At 32.0% G+C, this 19830-nt stretch overlaps 1 protein-coding gene across 7 annotated transcripts in view; it reads right to left on the bottom strand.

Annotated features, from left to right (window-relative positions):
* The window catches only part of LOC128867390 (sestrin homolog), a 61805-nt gene extending 45084 nt beyond the window's left edge, over positions 1-16721 (bottom strand). The window contains exons 1-2 of one of the 7 annotated variants that reach the window (XM_054108559.1): positions 16430-16721; positions 8345-8774 (exon numbers count right to left, since the gene is read on the bottom strand). In XM_054108559.1, the coding sequence (XP_053964534.1) occupies positions 8345-8419 (75 nt within the window). In that variant the 5' untranslated portion in view covers positions 8420-8774; positions 16430-16721. The remainder of the gene's footprint in view (positions 1-8344; positions 8775-16429) is intronic. The other 6 variants (XM_054108558.1, XM_054108560.1, XM_054108561.1 and 3 more) reach the window with 6 other exon arrangements.
* Positions 16722-19830: the final 3109 nt, after the last annotated feature.

Here is a 19830-nt window from a genome sequence, read left to right as displayed (position 1 = left end):
ATTTTTTGTCAGTTTTTTATAATTTTTTGTTAATTTTATTATTAACTTTTTGTAAATTTTTTATTAATTTTTTGTTAAGTTTTTTGTAATATTTTTCATCAATTTTTTAACAAATTTGTTGCCAATTTTTTTTTCACTTTTTATCAATTTTTCGTAAATTTTTATAATATTTTTGTAAGTTTTTTTCGTAAATTTTCTTATCAATTTTTTATCATTTTGTTTTTGCCAATTTAATGTACGTTTTATGTAACTTTTTTGTCAGTTTATTATTATTTTTTTGTTAATATTTTGTAAATTTTTTATTAATTTTTTGTTATTTTTTTTGTAATATTTTTCTTCAATTTTTTATCAAATTTGTTGCCAATTTTTTTATTAATTTTTTGTTAACTTTTGTAAATTTATTTCGTAAATTTTTCTATCAATTTTTTGTATTTTGTTTTTTTCAAATTTTATGTAAATTGTTTGCCAATTTTTTATTAATTTTTTTTTAATTTTTTTGTTAAATTTTTGTCAATTTTTTATTAATTTTACGTCAATTCTTTTTGAAATTTGTTGCCAATTTTTTTGTTCATGGTTTTGTCAACTTTTGAAATTTTTGTTTGTAAATTTTTTTCGTAAATTTTTCTATCAAGTTTTTTCAATTTGTTTTGAAATTTTATGTACATTTAATCTAAATTTTTTGTCAGTTTTTTATTAATTTTTTGTAAATTTTTTATTAATTTTTTGTAAATTTTTTATTAATTTTTTGTAAATTTTTTATTAATTTTTTGTAAATTTTTTATTAATTTTTTGTTAATTTTTTGTAATATATTTCGTAAATTTTTATGAAATTTTTGCCAATTTTTTTGTTCATGTTTTTGTTAACTTTTGTTCGTGGCAAATATTTATTAGAAAAATGTAGAGAAGTAGACAAAAATGTTAATATAGAAGCTGTGGAAAAAAATCTTTCTTTCCCCTTTTCATTTCAAGCACAGATAAATACCATACATGACAATCATTTTTTTCCGCGTTCGATGTTCAATCAACAACGAACAGCGTGAAAATTAAATCGTCAGCAAATCCACAGGTGTGCGGCGAAATTAAAATTGTGGCAAAAAAACAAAAAATGTAGACGAATCTTGTCAAAATGTTGTGATACTGTAGTTTTTCGCGGTTCGAAAGCGGCTTTTTCGAAAGTTCTACAAATCTAAAAAAGTACTTCCAAGTATATTTTCAAATTGCAAATGTTGATTGCATACCAAAAAGCGATTATATAATATAATTATTTGTATGTAAATGGCCGCATGCTCATTTAAGCCAGCTGGAAAATGATTTAAAGTTGTCCAGTTTGCTGGGTCTCAAACTACAAGTATTTACACAAACACACACACACCCAAGCACATGTATACATGCAAATGTGTGTGGTAGACACAATCATCACATTTTCATAGTGTAAATAAACACTCTACATAAAGCCAGCATACATTGGGGCCCGTCATGGAAATATGCTACAAATGACGGGCGCTCTCAACTCAGTTGAGGATGTTGCTTTTCCTGTTGCTGCTGATAAAATGTAAATTATCGCTGCCACTGAGTGCCTACATAGCACTTCAGCTTTAGACAAAACAAATCATTCAGTTACTCGTACACTCGTCTATACACACTTATACTACATACACACATACAAGTTTTCTATGGCATAGCCACCCTACGTCAAAGCGGAGGGTATTGAGCTGTTTTTCGCTGAATGCCGGCACTTCAGATATCTATGTAAATGTGTGTGGGTGTGTGTATTGGCGAGGTGCTGTCTGTGCCCTTTCAATTTTATGAGTATTGCTTCGACTGGCTCTTGTTTTGATTAATTCACTTGTTGCCCATTTATGTTGTTGATGGAGATATTGCAAGCAAATGCAGACATATGGAATCTGTTTATCAGAAATGTTTACGATTAAAATGTTGCTCATACGCCATGGATTACTTGTCTTACACACATACGCATGTATGATGGTTTAGCGCACGTTTGTCATTATATACAATAGCAATATGTTACAAATTTTGTGTATAAAGAAATAAAAAAAAATTAACAGTTTTAAGATTTGTAATTGATTTCTTGCCAACGCTGCTGCTTTATTTAGCTTCCTTCAAAGCGTGCGGCGTATACGAAACTTTTCTTTACATTCATTTAATTGTGTTTTTTATTCGGTCTAGTGCCTTTAAACAATAATTACTTAATGACAGCTATGAAGAATGCTAAATATGAAGACAATAACAAATAACTAGCAATTGTGAAATGGATGTTTATAATAGAAACCGGTAAAAGTATTATTTTCCGTGAAACAATTGTTCCAAACAACTGTTGCCGCAAGATAATAAATATTTTTATTTACCTTAGCAATTTAATTCAAATAAACCAAAAGTCACCATTTTTACATAAAAACTAGCAGGCTGAAGATAATGCACTATGAGCTACCATCAAATCAGAGCAGATTGTTGGATATTAAAGAGACGAGATGTTCGACTCAACACCACGTTTTTGAATGACCCGCAGCTGACAACAGAAAATACGGTGCAGGCCTACTAACAAAAAATAGTTGTCTGCTATTTCACCTATTCGGCGATAGCTAAAACAATAAGGCTATGCATCTAAAAAATCACTAAGCGAAATATTTGCCCTTTTGTGACGATGGCTTCAATAGCCGACAGTCAGTTTTACGTTACCGGAACGACCCGGATTTGCTATATATCCGATCAAGGACTGTCACTCCAGCAGCACTCCCCGTAAATGCATAGGGAATGTTTTTGCTGCTACAACAGCAGCCACATGTTTTCAATAGCTCAGGGAAGATGTGTTACACAAGCACCTATCTGTACCGATTTGGTGTGCCACCGAGAGAAAAATAAGTTTGTTTTGTTTGTCAAAATAGGCAGTTAACCCATGTAAGTCCAGTTCTGAAAGAGTTGCAAAGAATAAAAGGCAATAATTGTCAGCCAAAGAAGTTTTGACAGAGAGAGTTATTTTACAATATTTGCATTGCCAATACAATATTTATTTTCAAATTTTTTTGTCAATTTTTATTAGTCAATTTTTTTGAACAATTTTTTGGATTTGTATTGTCTATTTGTTTTGCAAGCTTTCTTGTAAAGCGTTTAGTAAAGTTTTTGTTAAGTGTTTCTACATTTTTATCAAATTTTTTGAGAAATTTTTTTTGTTAATTTTTTTCTAATTTTTTTGTAAATTTTTGTAATTTTTTTTCAAATTTTTTGTCAATTTGTTTGCAATATTTTTTATAAATTTGTTTGTAATTGTTTTGACTATTTTTTTGCAAGTTTTTTGCCAATTGTTTTCAAAATTTTTTATCAAATTTTTTGTCAATTTGTTTTTGCTGATTGTTTTTGTAAATTGTTTATCAAGTTTTTTGCACGTTTTTGGTTATTTTTTTGTCAATTTTTTTTTGCTAATTTTTGACGTGATAACGTCTTATAATTCGATTTAGCCGGCTGCACGCACGAAAAAATGTGTCGTTACCTTGCTCATTTGTCGTTACCTTGCTCATTTGCCGTTACCTTGCTCATTGTCGTTACCTTGAATGAACTGGAAACGAAAGCGCGGAACGAACGACAAAGCAAACAAAGCAAACGAACTGCAACCTTCGACATCTTGTTCTCTCCTATTTAAGTGAGCGTATATATGTATGTATATGCGCATATGTACATATATAAATTCACGTATTTGTATTTGCATATGCCTTCTTATTGATTATTATTAATTTGATTTACTTGAAGAATTTAAAATAAAACCAAGTTTGTTAATAATACTTGTTGTTTTAATGTTATTATTATTAATTTTTTTATTATATATGAAGGAAAAAATGTATGGTATTGTAATATTTACCACATACCTTATAAGATATGTTGTATACTAATATATGTATATAAACATGCATATACATATACAATTTCGCGCAATTTTCAAAAAGAACAAATCTGTATGTAAAGATGCATACAAGTCATATGGACATATCAAATATGCGAATCTATTCCGTACGCAAGCAAATGTAAGCTAATGTGCTTGAACTGCAAGCGAGAGCGCGGAACGAACGACAAAGAGCACAATCGGCCCCCGCGTTCGGCAACGTTCGACATCTGGCTCTGTCCTACTTGAGTAAGCATATATATGTATGTATATGCGCATATGTAGGTATATAAATTCACATACTTGTGTTTGCATATGCCTTCTTCCTGTGTGCATGGTAATGAACCATTTCTCTGTTGAGAATAGGACGATGATAGAAAAAGTAGGAAATGAAAGGGAGTGTTTCGAGTGTAAAGGGTCTTGAAAAAGGCAAATCGATGATGGTGCCTCTTAGTGTTGTTGACTTATTAACGTCTGATGCACAATCGAAATTGAAGATATCTTTCATGAATTTGATAAATGTTTCGTCATTTTTCACGTTTGTGTAAATGTAACTTGACCTATTCCATTGTAATTCCATTTACCTCCTCCTCTATATTCTTACAAAATATCCATCAAACAAATAAAATTAAAATTTTGTTTTGAAAATTGCAACCATTCCAATAATATTTTCTTATGACGTTGTCACGTTAAACTATCGTCAGTAAACCGACTTTAAAGACAACCTCTTTTTTTGTCAATTTTTTGTCAATTTTTCTAATAAACTTTTTAGATATTTTTTTGTTTTTGCGAGCGCAGGACACTAATCGTAGGCACACTCGTACGAATTTTTCGTCCTCAGTGACACCAAATAAATTGGCTGCCTTAAATTTCTGTGAAACTTGAGTTCAACTCTCTACCTGCCTTTTTTATAACCCGTTTTCAGAAAAGATCAAAAATACACAATTAAGTAGAAATGAGTGGGTTAAAATATTCTACAAAAAAATGCATCGTTAAATTCTACTATAGAAACCTGAGAGCAGAATTTATTTTTGAATCTGTATATTTTGAGGCGTAGTATTTTTGATAAATCATTTTCTTTTCCGCCCAAAATTCTAATCATTTAACACTCCATAAAAAAGCTCATTGTCCCGAAGCTAGTACTGACTTCGGAAAAGTTGATGCTGGAGATATCTTCATGATAAGATAAGCGTATATCCTCTCTCATAAGTACATGCGTTTGCTCATATTGAGTAGCATTTGTAACATCTTCTTTTCGAATATGAATTTTTAGTTTTTAAAATATGTTATTGTATTAAATTTAGTTTGCATTCTCCACGAACAGTTCGTGTAAATATTTATATAAAAGAATAAATTAAATTACAAAATTTTAACTAATCACTGCTTTTTTTCAATCTCAAAATAGAACACCCTATGTATAAGTCTTAGTTATTATCTTCACATCTTCAGTTCAATACTTCGTAAAATATGTTGCACACCGAAAACAGAGTATAGGTATATAAGTATGTTTGCATATAGCGGTTCAATGAACAGTAGAGTTTATAAAATTCAATCGTTGACAGTTTTGATTGATGAATGAAGCATTAAAAAAAACGAAATAAATAATAAGTAAACAAACTTTAGAAAGAGTTCATCGATTCGTGAAATTGAATAAATGTAGGTTATTAGAGAGGAAACGCATTTTGTTTTTACTTTTCATTGGGCACGATAACTACAAGCACTTATACATACATACATATGTTGGCAACACAATTATGCGCACAAGTATATGTAGATATTTATTTACATACACCAAACTTTTGCTTTTCTCACACTTGCTGCACATGCCTTCGAGTGGTTCGCATTAATGGATGTGAGGGCAGTGTTAATAACCAATAACCAAATAAAACAAAAAAGTGTCACAAAATATTGCCCAAGATATTCGACCGATTCCATGTCAAGTGTTCAAGTATTTTGATCCAAGAAAATTTTTTTCTGAAAATTGGTTTATTTGTAGAGCCCTAAGTATATTAATAAGTGAACTGAAAGAATTTTGAAAGATATTTAATAATAATAATAGGACTATGAATAAGTTCGTTTCGGTTTTACAACAGATGGCGTAACTTGATTATTATTCCATCGATCCACATTTCCAAACATTCATTGGAGAGCTACTGTCGTAAGGCACAAACGTCAGTATAAGTTTTTTATTTGAAGCGTAAACAACAATATTTTTACCACACTTGAAAATGTCGAATTTCGTGCCAAATAATGTGTTTTTGCGGGGAATTCTTCTTCATTATTTTAATATGAAGAAAAAAGCAGCCGAAAGTCATCGTATCTTGGTGGAAGTTTATGGTGAGCATGCTCTATCTGAGCGAACGTGCCAGAAGTGGTTTGCACGCTTTAAAAGTGGTGATTTTGGCTTGGAAGACGAAGAACGCGAGGGTGCGCCGCCAAAGTTCATGGATACCGAATTGGAGGAATTGCTCGATCAAGATCCGGCTCAAACGCAAGAAGAGGTTGCAAAAACTTTGGGAGTTGATCAATCAACCATTTCCAAACGTTTAAAAGCCATGGGAATGATCCGAAAGGTAGGCCATTGGGTGCCGTATGAATTGAAGCCAAGAGACGTTGAACGCCGTTTTATGGCATGCGAACAACTGCTTCAACGGCACAAAAGAAAGGGTTTTTTGCATCGAATTGTGACTGGCGATGAAAAGTGGGTCCATTACGATAATCCAAAACGTCGGGCAACGTATGGATACCCTGGCCATGCTTCAACATCGACGTCGGCGCAGAATATTCATGGCCTGAAGGTTATGCTGTGTATCTGGTGGGACCAGCTGGGTGTTGTGTATTATGAGCTACTGAAACCGAATGAAACGATTACGGGGGATGTCTACCGACGACAATTGATGCGTTTGAGCCGAGCACTGCGAGAAAAACGGCCGCAATACGCCGATAGACACTACAAAGTTATTTTGCAACATGACAATGCTCGGCCACATGTTGCACAAGTGGTCAAAACATACTTAGAAACGCTCAAATGGGATGTCCTACCCCACCCGCCATATAGTCCAGACCTTGCGCCATCCGATTACTATCTCTTCCGATCGATGCAACATGGCCTGGCTGACCAGCACTTCCGTAATTACGATGAAGTCAAAAAATGGATCGATTCGTGGATTGCGGCAAAACCGACCGAATTTTTCACAAAGGGAATCCGTGAATTGCCAGAAAGATGGGAAAAAGTAGTAGTAAGCGATGGACAATATTTTGAATATTAAATTTGTAACCATTTTACGTCAATAAAGTTTCAAATTTCGAAAAAAACCGCACGAACTTATTCATAGTCCTATTAGTAAATTTAAAAATTTAAATAATAATAAATTAAATTTTTTTTTTAATTTTTAGGATTAAATATATTTTTGAAAAAACCTTTTTACTTAATTTCAAATTTAATTCAAATTTAAAATTTAATTTTTTTGTGAAAATTTGTTTTTTATCATTTTTCAAAAATACCCCACTCAGTATTTTTCCTTCATTAATAAATCAAAGTATTTGTAAGAAAGAAGCAATTACATTTTTTTAATTTTTTATTATTAAACGTTCTTTTGAAAAAATCTTTTTATTTTATTTAATTTTTTGTGAAATATTTTTTTATCATTTTTGAAAAATACTTCACTCAGACTTCTTTCTTATTTACTTCATTAATTAATCAAACAATATTTGTAAAAAACTCAGCCAAAAGATCTTCTCTAAGACTAACTATGTCCGGACAATGCGCCAAGAGACTTTGTGGTCTGGATTCAAATGGAAGGTGAAGCTACGTAACTCCACGAGTTAAAAGTCCTTCAGACTCATGAATTACTGTAGGGTATTTCAAGCTTAAATCTATGCCGCGACAAAAGCAGCTGTAATAGCTCAGGAATTAACTCCTCTTAATAATCGAACAAACATTTTCATTGATAGCCAAACGGCTATTGAATCAATTATGGCTTCTTGCACTAACTCGAAATGTTTTCAACAATGCAGATCCAAAATGGATGGACTCTGCGGAAATGGACAGATCACTATTTACTGTTTGATTAATTAGGATAAAGGTAAAGCCGAATATGTGGATGAAACAAATAAGCGCGAAGAATAAAATAAAACTAAAGATCCGAAAAGATGAAGACAAATAGGAGATAGATAGAGTAAGAGTCGAGATAAAGACAAAGATAAAGATAAAGATAAAGATAAAGATAAAAATAGAGCTAGAGATAGAGATAGAGCTAGAGATAAAGATAAAGACAAAGATAAAGATAAAGACAAAGATAAAGAAGAAATGTTGGAAATAAGGGACAGAATAGAAACAGAGATAGAGGAAGGGACAAAGTTACAAATAATCAAAGACAGAGATAAAGTTAAAACTGGTTGCGGCTGTGTTTACATATGCATTTATTTATAAATCAAGAATTTACTACTTACTTCACCTCCTAAATTAGGATAGTCGCTGATGGTATTAGAAATAGCTGACGATTGAAAACTAGTTGAATTGGTCATGCCACGATAAACATAAAATTATTGTTTTCAGGCGCTGAAATGTTTATTTGTTAGATGTATTAATTGTTGTTGTTTTTATTTTTTGTTTTTGCTTAATTTTCCTCACTATCGAATGTGAATTAACAAAAGATCGCCATGCATTTAAATTTCTTCACTTTGTTTTACACTAAACGCACATCTCTTTTCGTAATGTAGTTTGATTATTTTTAATATTTTCAAATCCTTTTAAATCTTCCTTAATACACAACAACACATAAATGGATTAGCACATAAAAAAAAAATTCAATATTTCGATGTTTTTAAATCCGTTGCTTGATGGCTCTCATTTTTGTTGTTACTTTAAAGTGTTGAAACCCTATTTTGCATTGGTGGTAATTAATTATTTTTCGAAATTTTTTGACATAATTGAAATTTTATGGACGATGTATGTGCGCGATAAATTAAAATTTTGCATACACATTTAGTACTCGCATATACGATATGTGAGCTGTTCCGAGTTTTTTTCACACACGAATTCTATTAATACAACTGTAGTACCTATGTGGCCAAGGAAATGGAAACACTGGAACATATTCAGGTTAAATTTTCAAATTTCTCAAATATAAACACTTTGAAGGTGCCTATTTTTAGTCAAACGCATTTTTGTCTGCTCAAATAAAGTCATAAATTTTGTGTTTTATGAACATTTCAAATAAATCTTTTGATGATTTCCAAAAAAAAATTATAAATAACTTAACACATTGAGCACCAAGTAGATTTGACGAAAATCTTCACCAAAGCCCAAGCAGGTTTTTTGTTAGAAGTTTGTGTGTGAAACAGCCACTGTAAGTACTCGTATTAGGTGGCGTACAAAAAATGTGCAGGATGGCACCCAATTTAAGAAGAAGAAAATAATAGATCGAATCGAACCATTTTGTGTATTTTAGTGGGAGTTTTCGAATAGGTGTTTTACTAAGAGAAAACTAATTTGGAATAAAAATACAACTTCTTTTTGGAAAATACCTATTTAGAAAAATATTTGTAGCAAAACCCGCAGTGATGTTGCTTTTAAGAATTTTAAAGGTTTAAACAAAATACTTTCCGTAACTTTATTTAATTTTTTTAATTAAACAAAAGTTTTATTTTATATATTTTTATACGAATTTTGAAAATAAATTTTTGTCTTACAAATTTTTAATTGTATCGTTTTTAAGTGGGTAGAAAAGAGAATAAAAAACTTCAATGAGCTTCCATTTGAAGGGGTCTATACTATTTTTAGTACAATTTTCGACATAAAAGTCTGGATAAGCAGGTAAGCCTCCATTTAAAGAGCTCTACAATTTTTAGTACAGTTCTCGACTTAAAAGTCTGATTAAGCAAGTGAGCTTCCATTAAGGGGCTATACAATTTTTAGTACGGTTTTCGACATAAAAGTCTGGACAAGCAGGTAAGCCTCCATTTAAAGAGCTCTACAATTTTTAGTACAGTTCTCGACCTAAAAGTCTGATTAACCAATTAAGCTTCCATTTAAAGGGCTATACAATTTTTAGTACAGTTCTTAATATAAATTTCCGGACAAGTATTAAAACTTCCATTTTCAATTCTCGACACAAAAGTCCGGACAAGCATTAAGCTGCTACTTAAAGGGATACACGATTTTTAGTACAGTTTTCGAAGAAGTAGAACTTGACACTTCAAAAGTGAAGAAATATGAGAGGAAGAGGTATGTGAAAAGGAGTTCTGATATAAATTGAAAAATTTCGAAAACATCAAGCGAGAATTCATAGAAGATGCCATGGTCCCACATACATAAGTTTGTAGGAACAGTTCATTGGAAATTTCAAAGCGCTGGTTTAACCAGTCGGCGTCACTGCAAAGTTCACTTTAGACAAGAAAACTGAGCGAAAAATGTCTCCATTGGCTTAACATTTTGATTAAAATGTATGGAATTTTATAATCAGACCAGATTTAGGCTGCAACTAATGTTACCGTAACCATAACTGCATGGCCGTAACCATAAGCATAGCCGCAGCATTGCATTAATTGTGTTGGTTAGCCATGCCGTAACCATAAACAGCTGATATTGAAGTAGTATTAATCACAATATTTGCATTTTGTCATAGCAACACGGATAATTTTCCACTACGCCAATAAATTTTCCGTCGTTCATTTCTAATACTCAAGTTTTTAGCGCAAAAATCAAAACAAATGTAAAGTATTTCACAGCTGCTTACGGTTACGGGGGAAACCAAAACTCAATAGATGCATACGGCTACGTTTATGGCGCTGGTGCTATGGTGCGGCACCTATAATTGTTTACAGGACATGCCCATATGTTTGATAAGAACAGCTGTTTGGTTTACGGCTAAGGTACGGCACCGCTAATTACGTACTTTAATCTTCTTGATACAGATGGTAAGCATACACAGTAAGGAGTATAAATAATGCACGCTGTAAAGGCGAGTGTGTTCGACGAGGTAGTAGCCGAGAGCCTCCAGGTAGAACAGAAATAGTCAAAATGTCTTAATGACCGACGCTACTGAAAGAAAGTTTTAGCATAGAATTATAGGTTTTTGCGTTCAAACACGATTCTGCGATCAGTCATTGCTTCACAAAGGTGGGTACAGGCAGCAAAATAGTTTAGAAATTTCATTAATTACAAACGTCTTTTTTGCTTTTTCAGGTAAAAAATTATTGCTCAAAAATACAAATTTTTGCACGGAATTGCCCTGTCGACAGCGCCGATCTTAATCCGGTAGACAAAGTCATTATACTTGAATGTAATTCTTATGCTGGCCTTATTTGCATGTCTGCAACTGTACAAAAATGATGTAGATTACAAAATAGCCGACTTTCTAAATGTAGCTGCTGCAATAGGCAATAATAATGAAAATAAAAGCAATTATTTAGAAAAAAATTTGGCAAGAAGCCGGAAAGATACCGAATTTATTGCTGATAGTTGCTATAACAACAACATATGTATTTTGATAACGCCTTGCCTGCATTTTGAACAGCTAACCCATATCAATATGGTGTAAATAAAATAAATAAATTGTGAAGCGGCGCTATGGAATACTACATACATACGTGCATACATACATACATACATATGTGTATATATATTTTATACGCTGGCAGTGCAAATGACGTTACGACTATATTTGTGCATTAGACGCATCACAGTTCGCACAAAAACAAAATCGGGCACTGTTTTTCCATCAGAATTTTAGAGTTTATTATTTTTAAAAACTAAAATTTACTATAAACCCAGTTTTTTGAGGTATTCTCAAATCTCTCACGGAAATCTTAACATTTTTCCGGAATATTTTGAAAATATATATTTTTTTTAATATAATAAAATTTATTGATCTGGTGGAAAACCCGCAATTTGTGTGCATTCTTTGTACATATATATGTATGTGCACATTCCTGTAAATTAAATTTTATTTTTAAGCAATTCAATTGTCTTCAGAATATTTCAGGTAGGTAGGTAGTTGGTGAAATGGTTGAAGTGCCGGTCTGACACTCCTCAAGTAGCACTAAAGCGCGGTTTTGATACCACAAGAAATTTATTTGTAGATTTGATTTTTCTACGATTATTGAATGTAGTTTGATCTAAGCAGCACAGGCACGATGAACTACCGTAGTATGGCTATAGACCGAAATGCACGAAGAAAATTTGTGGAGAAAGCTAAGGCTCACACCGAGCTGTAGTGCTATGCATGATGATGATGATGATGATTGAATGTACGCAAAATTTTAAATTTATGCGGTTAGAAATTTTTCTCACAATCAATAATTTTTTTTTTTTTTCATTTCTAAATTTTGCTCTTCTCAGATTTATATAAACGAAAAATGTATTTTATTGCGTGAAATATTTTTTTTAATTACTATTTGTTTTCATTGTATTTATTTATTGTTTTTAATTTTATTCCGCATATTTCTGTTTTGCATAATTTCCTTTTTATTAGATATTTTTATATATTTATTGATCGTTTTTCACCTTGCTTAGTTTAAAAGAAAAAATTATTTGTTTTCATTTCTTCAGGTATTCCCCTATATTTATGGAGAGAATTTTTACTTAGCGTAAGTTTTTTATTTTATTGTTTAAGTTCCATATTTATTGATCGATTTTTAAAATTGCATGATTTTTTTCTGTCTATTTAGTCGTTGTAAAGTGATTACAATATTTTTAAAAATTAAAAAAAATTTTTTTTTTCCATATCTATTCCCCTATTTTTATATTTATTGCGAGATTTTTTACTCCACGCAAATTTTTTAGTTTATTGCTTAAGTTTTGTTTATATTTATTGATCGATTTTTTATTTTATGTATATTAATTTTTTTGTTTTCATTAACTTCTTTTTATATTTATCTCACCTTTTCTTACTTGGATCGATTTTTTACTTCGCGAAATTTTTTTATTTCATTATTTAAGGTTTGGTTTAGTTTATTGATCGATTTTTCACTTTTTGGTTGATTTTTTATTTTGCATAATTTGTTTGTTTCCATTAACTTCTTTTTATATTTATTCCACCTGTTTTTAATTGGCATAATTTTTACTTCCGTAACTTTTATTAAATTTTTTGACAGATTTTTTAGTTCGCGTTACTGTTTTCATTTTATTATTTAAGGTTTTGCTCAATTTATTGATCGATTTTCCACTTCTTTTAATAAATACTAATTTATAAATAAAAAAGCTTTTTTTTTAAACATAATATATTAATAATAATAATAAAATTTATTTAACAAATACTAATAAACAAAAACTCTTATAATTTTTTTTTATATTTATTGCTCGATTCTTTACATTACGTAATTTTCTGTTTTCTAATAATTTTTTCTTTTATATTCATTCCGCACAGCATAATTTTTGTTTTCTTCACTTATTTTGTATTTATTGATCGATTTTTTACTTCGCGTAATTTTTGAATTTTAGTATTTAAGGTTTGGTTAGTTTGGTTTAGTAGTTTATTGATCGATTTTTCCTTTTTTTCATAAATAATAAACATTAAAAATAAAAATTATAATAACATGTATTTAATAAATAATAACAAAAAAATTGTTTTTATTAATTGTTTTTATATTTATTGATCGATTCTTTACTTCACATAAGTTTTTGGTGTTTAAAAAAATTTTTTTTTATATTTATTTCGTCCTGCATAATTTTGGTTTTCTTAATTTTTTTTATAATTATTGATATATTTACTTCGCGTAATAATTTAACTTATTATTTATGGTTTAGTGATCGAGTTTCCACTTGTTTTAATAAAAAATAATTAATAAATAAAAAGTTTTTTTTAAAACATAATAAAAATAAAATTTAATTAATGAAAAATAAAAACAAATAAAAATTTATATTTATTGATCGATTTTTTACTTTACATAATTTTTTGGTTTTTAATAAACTTTTTTTTATATTTATTTCGCACTTTTTTTATAATTATTGATAAATTTAATTCGCGTATTTTTTAATTTTATTATTTAAGGTTTGGTTTAGTTCATTGGTCGATTTTTCACTTTTTTTAATAAATAAAAAATTATTTTTTGAACATATAATAATAATAAAATTTATTTAATGAGTAATAACAAGAAAAAATTATTTATTAAGTTTTTTTGTATTTATTGATCGATTTTTTAGTTTTCAAAATTTTTGTGGTTTTTAATAAATATTTTTTATATTAATTCCGCACAGCATAAGTTTTATTTTCATAACGTTTTTTATAATTATTGATAGATTTACTTCGGTAATTTTTTAATTTTTTTAATAAATAAAAAATATAAACTAATTTCTTTAATACATAATCAAAATAAAATTTATTTAATGAATAATAGCAAACAATTTTTTTTTTATTAAATTTATTTTTATATAACTTTTTGGTTGTTATTAATTTTTTTATATTTATTTGATGCAGCATAATTTTAGTGTTCTTAACTTTTTTATAATTATTGATGGATTTTTTACTTCTCTTAATTTTTTTATTTTTTTTATAGGTTTTATTCAGTTTAGAGAACGATTTTTCACTTGTTTTAAATAAATATTAATAAAAGAAATTTAATACATAACAGCAAAATTTATTTTATACGTAATAATAAATATAATATAGTATATAATAGGACTATGAATAAGTTCGTTACGGTTTTACAACAGATGGCGTAACTTGATTATTATTCCATCGATCCACATTTCCAAACATTCATTGGAGAGCTACTGTCGTAAGGCACAAACGTCAGTATAAGTTTTTTATTTGAAGCGTAAACAACAATATTTTTACCACACTTGAAAATGTCGAATTTCGTGCCAAATAATGTGTTTTTGCGGGGAATTCTTCTTCATTATTTTAATATGAAGAAAAAAGCAGCCGAAAGTCATCGTATCTTGGTGGAAGTTTATGGTGAGCATGCTCTATCTGAGCGAACGTGCCAGAAGTGGTTTGCACGCTTTAAAAGTGGTGATTTTGGCTTGGAAGACGAAGAACGCGAGGGTGCGCCGCCAAAGTTCATGGATACCGAATTGGAGGAATTGCTCGATCAAGATCCGGCTCAAACGCAAGAAGAGGTTGCAAAAACTTTGGGAGTTGATCAATCAACCATTTCCAAACGTTTAAAAGCCATGGGAATGATCCGAAAGGTAGGCCATTGGGTGCCGTATGAATTGAAGCCAAGAGACGTTGAACGCCGTTTTATGGCATGCGAACAACTGCTTCAACGGCACAAAAGAAAGGGTTTTTTGCATCGAATTGTGACTGGCGATGAAAAGTGGGTCCATTACGACAATCCAAAACGTCGGGCAACGTATGGATACCCTGGCCATGCTTCAACATCGACGTCGGCGCAGAATATTCATGGCCTGAAGGTTATGCTGTGTATCTGGTGGGACCAGCTGGGTGTTGTGTATTATGAGCTACTGAAACCGAATGAAACGATTACGGGGGATGTCTACCGACGACAATTGATGCGTTTGAGCCGAGCACTGCGAGAAAAACGGCCGCAATACGCCGATAAACACGACAAAGTTATTTTGCAACATGACAATGCTCGGCCACATTTGCACAAGTGGTCAAAACATACTTAGAAACGCTCAAATGGGATGTCCTACCCCACCCGCTGTATAGTCCAGACCTTGCGCCATCCGATTACTATCTCTTCCGATCGATGCAACATGGCCTGGCTGACCAGCACTTCCGTAATTACGATGAAGTCAAAAAATGGATCGATTCGTGGATTGCGGCAAAACCGACCGAATTTTTCACAAAGGGAATCCGTGAATTGCCAGAAAGATGGGAAAAAGTAGTAGTAAGCGATGGACAATATTTTGAATATTAAATTTGTAACCATTTTACGTCAATAAAGTTTCAAATTTCGAAAAAAAACCGCACGAACTTATTCATAGTCCTATATTTTTTTAAATTTTGGAATTTGTTTTTTTTTTTTATTTTTCTATTTATTTTTTATTTTTCTTATTAATCATAGTTTTAACATCAGCACATCCCTCTCACGGATTTAGAAGAACTATTAATTTAATTTTATTTATTGTAATTACTTATTTATTTTTTGTATTCGACAGGAATGAATTATTTGAGTCTTTGCGTTGTTAATATATATTTTTTAATATTTTATGTTACACTCTCAAGTGGAAAAAACTACTTTGCTTTAGTAGATAAACTTCGTTTTCTAAGTCGAAGTGTGTTGTTTTGCGGTTTGTTGTAATTTTTGAGCATATTTTTCAAAATTTTTTTTGCTTATTTTATTGAATCTACTTTACTCTTTCATTACACACAATGAGTTGCTTTTATAAATTTTGTATGTGCATGTAATATATTAGTGCACACGAGTATTTGTATAATTTTTATTTTTTTTTTCTCAATTTAATTTTTTTATCTGGGATTTTTTATTACATTTCAGATTTCATAAAGAATTTTTCCTAAATTCAACTTTACAGATTGCGGCGCGCGTTTTTGTATTATTATGCAAAACAACAATAAAAGCCACTCGCACAACATTTTCGTAAACAACAACACATTTGCATACCTATGAGTAAGTATACAAAAACAAAGAAAAAGTAAAGGGAAAACAACTACAAAGTGGTAGTAGGCGACACACGCGTTTGCTGAAGTCAACTGGAAAGCTATCTGGCGGCTTACGGCTGGTTGATATGCAATCACTGTTTGATCGATCGACTGAGATGTTTACGCGCGCGTTTTGCACTATACTTCAACACTTTCGAAACACGCCAAGTAGTACGGCAGCAGAGTGGTTTCGAGTGAGTACCTTTCCGCATGCGGGCTAAAACAAGAATGCTCGAACTGAAAATATTTAAAAACAAATGTGTTCCGAAAAAATACTCGTACATGCATACACGTATGTATGTGCGTATGTGTGTACTAAAATACCCACAGAGTCAGTTTAGCAGCCGAACAAATGGCGAGCGTGCTCGAATAAAGGGCTTCGACGCGCTTTGTTTTCAGTTGTGTCGCTCGTGTATTCGGCCACAATCGGCGGCTATTGTTTGCGCGCGCGTATCTAAATAACCTACATTTATTGTTTTATTATCTGGCCTGTTGCTTTTATTGTTATTGGGTTTATTTTATTTTTTTTTCATCTTCTTTTTGGTCTTTTTACAGCTGAATAAATAAATGACCTACCCGCACAAATTTCGCTTTTGTTGCTTTGCTCAGTTCGGTTGTGTTGATTTTTGTTGTTGTTTTTTTCGTAAGATTCGCTAGCAATTGCCCGTTGTTGTTAGTATTCTTTCGCTTTCTGTGATTCGTGGCTGTTTATGTACGAAAAGTTACAGATTCGGTAAAAAAATATTATCGGACTACGCCCTAGGATTCGACAAAAGTGAAAAACACGCGCTTGTTGAAACTTTTGTTGTTGATAGAATACAAAGCACATGGAGAACTATTTTGAGCGTAGAAGAAGCATAAGCGTTACCAACAGTTCAGCACAATGCTTGCTACATACATAGGTATACATACATATGTGCATACATACTTACACGGTGCAACAGCCAAAGACGGTGTTGTGTGGAAGCAATTGTTAGGTTAATGTTTGCTTCTTCTAGTTAAACTCAAATAAGGAAGATATCCATAACACGCTACTTATTGCTTAATTAGTGCTGATTTACTAAATACATAAAAATTCCACAGGGTCTTCTTAAAGGTAGACACGGGAAATGCTCTTTTGATGTTTCATTCCCGGTCACTCGAGCAAAATTGTTTTCTGCAACATTCGTTGCTTTTCACGTTTACTTCTGAAGTTTGTCGAATATGAAGCACAAAGCATGTCACCAATAAGGGAAACAAAATCCCCCCTCTCTTCCCCATTCGTGCTTCTCCCACGAACTAAATGTTTCCCTGTGTAAATCGGCATTTATGCGAGCCACAAACACGCACCAAATCATAACAATCGAGAAATCCAGTGCACTTCTAGGTAATTTAGAATATCCGAATAATACAGCCCAAACTCTTATTTCAATACAGAATAAAACTAGTGCCAGCTATGAATTAGGCCCAGAACATTTCAGTCCTTGTGTTATGTACGAGGAATAAGGTGAATTTTCATCTTTCTCAAAAAATATTTATTTATTCATCAATTTCTTTTTATCTCCTTCAAAGTAGCCACCTCAGGTATAAATACACTTGTGCCAACATTTTTTCCAATCATCGAATCAGTTCTGATATGCACCTTTTGGTATTTCCTTGAGCTCTCTCAGCGATTCGGCTTTTATCTCCTCAATCGTCGTAAAACGCCGTCCTTTCATGCGTCTCTTCAATCTTAGCAACAGGAAAAAGTCACAGGGGGGCAAATCTGATGAATACAGTGGGCATGGTGTTGTTTTTGGCCAAATAATCCCTCACAAGCAAAGATAAGTGAGCAGATCCATTTTTGTTCCTTGTTCACTCCTCTCGAGAGCATAGGGCATCGACAAGGCTCAATCTTGCGTTGGTTTCGTTAATATATTTTGATGTTTGACAGGGTAGGTGATTAGTCTGCCGCTAGCAGTCCTAAATAGTGGGGATGCCCACCTTCTTTGCTTAGGAACAACGCCTTCTTACTGCTTGAAGTGCCATCTGTGTTTCACATTTTTGTACCAGAAGGATCACACAGATGGTTGAGGACTTCTGCGTTAGTACCGCGGCTGCCCACTTTCACTTGCTGGCGCCACTAATGCAATGTGTAACTGTGCCTTTTTCTTTGTTTTTTGCTTGTTTTAGCAGCCACAATGCAAGTAATACGCTGACTATTGTGCGGGAGTAAGGATGGAAAGGACACTTTTTGGGTTTGAGGAATGAGGTTTTTATTTTATTTTTTTTTTTTGTTTAGAAACACGTGAAGTAGGTGAATTTGGAAAAGTGCGAGGATCGTACTTTACGTGAGATTTGAACCCACAACCTCTGGGATGGCAGGCTAGTTCACTTACGCTGGATTACCAAGGCAGATGCATTATCATGATGCAAAAGCCATAAATTCTTTTTTCCACAATTCCGGGCGTTTTTTCGTATTGCTTCACGCGTACGGCGCATAAATTCCAGGTAATACTCCGGAGTTCTTACGATCTTGTGGTAGGAACTCCTGATGCACTATTCCATGGTAATCTAAGAAATCAGTGAGCAAAACTTTGAGATTTGATGGAACTTGGCGTGCTTTTTTTGGTCTTGGCTCTCCTGGACTCTTCCATTGGGAAAACTGGGTTTTGGTTTCAATGTCATAACCATATACCCATGATTCTTTACCAGTTATGACTCTTTTTAGCAAATCAGATCATCGCTGACATCATTCAATAATTCCTGAGCGATGCTCAAGCGACTTTGTTTTTGGTCAAAATCAGCAATTTTGGAACGAACTTCGATGCCACACGCTTCATTCTCATAATAACATGAGCCAACCGATATGCCGACATCCTCAGCAACTTCTATAATTGTGATTCTCCGATTCTCCATAACAATTTTCTTCACTTTCTTAACAATTTCATCGGTTGTTGATGTGCCGGGTCCTCCAGAGAGAGCGTCGTCATTCATATTTTCTGGATCTGCTGTGTGAAAAGCGTGTAGCACTTGTGAACCTTTGTTTGACTCAGAGCACCTCCCACTGTATGCAAATGTCAACATTTCAAGTGTTTTTAGCACTTAATTCCATTTTTTACACAAAATTTGATGCAACTTCTTCGATCCATTTTCTTCGATAGCAGAAAATCGCCGAACACGCAAAACACTTTCTTATTTATGTCTCTCACAAACAAACTAAACAAAAAAACCGCAAACATATCTTTAAGACGAGTGTACCAATATAAAAAAATAATAATAATCGAAAGTCGAATATACGTAGCCCGTGAAATTTGAAAATTCACCTTATTATTTGAACACACCTCGTATATGTACTTATGTGTGTATATGCACATTTACCTTGTGGTAAACAAACAAAATCAT

The sequence above is a fragment of the Anastrepha ludens genome, chromosome 6, assembly GCF_028408465.1.
Source record: "Anastrepha ludens isolate Willacy chromosome 6, idAnaLude1.1, whole genome shotgun sequence".
Lineage (NCBI taxonomy): Eukaryota > Metazoa > Arthropoda > Insecta > Diptera > Tephritidae > Anastrepha > Anastrepha ludens.
This window is presented reverse-complemented; position numbering and strand designations above follow the sequence as displayed.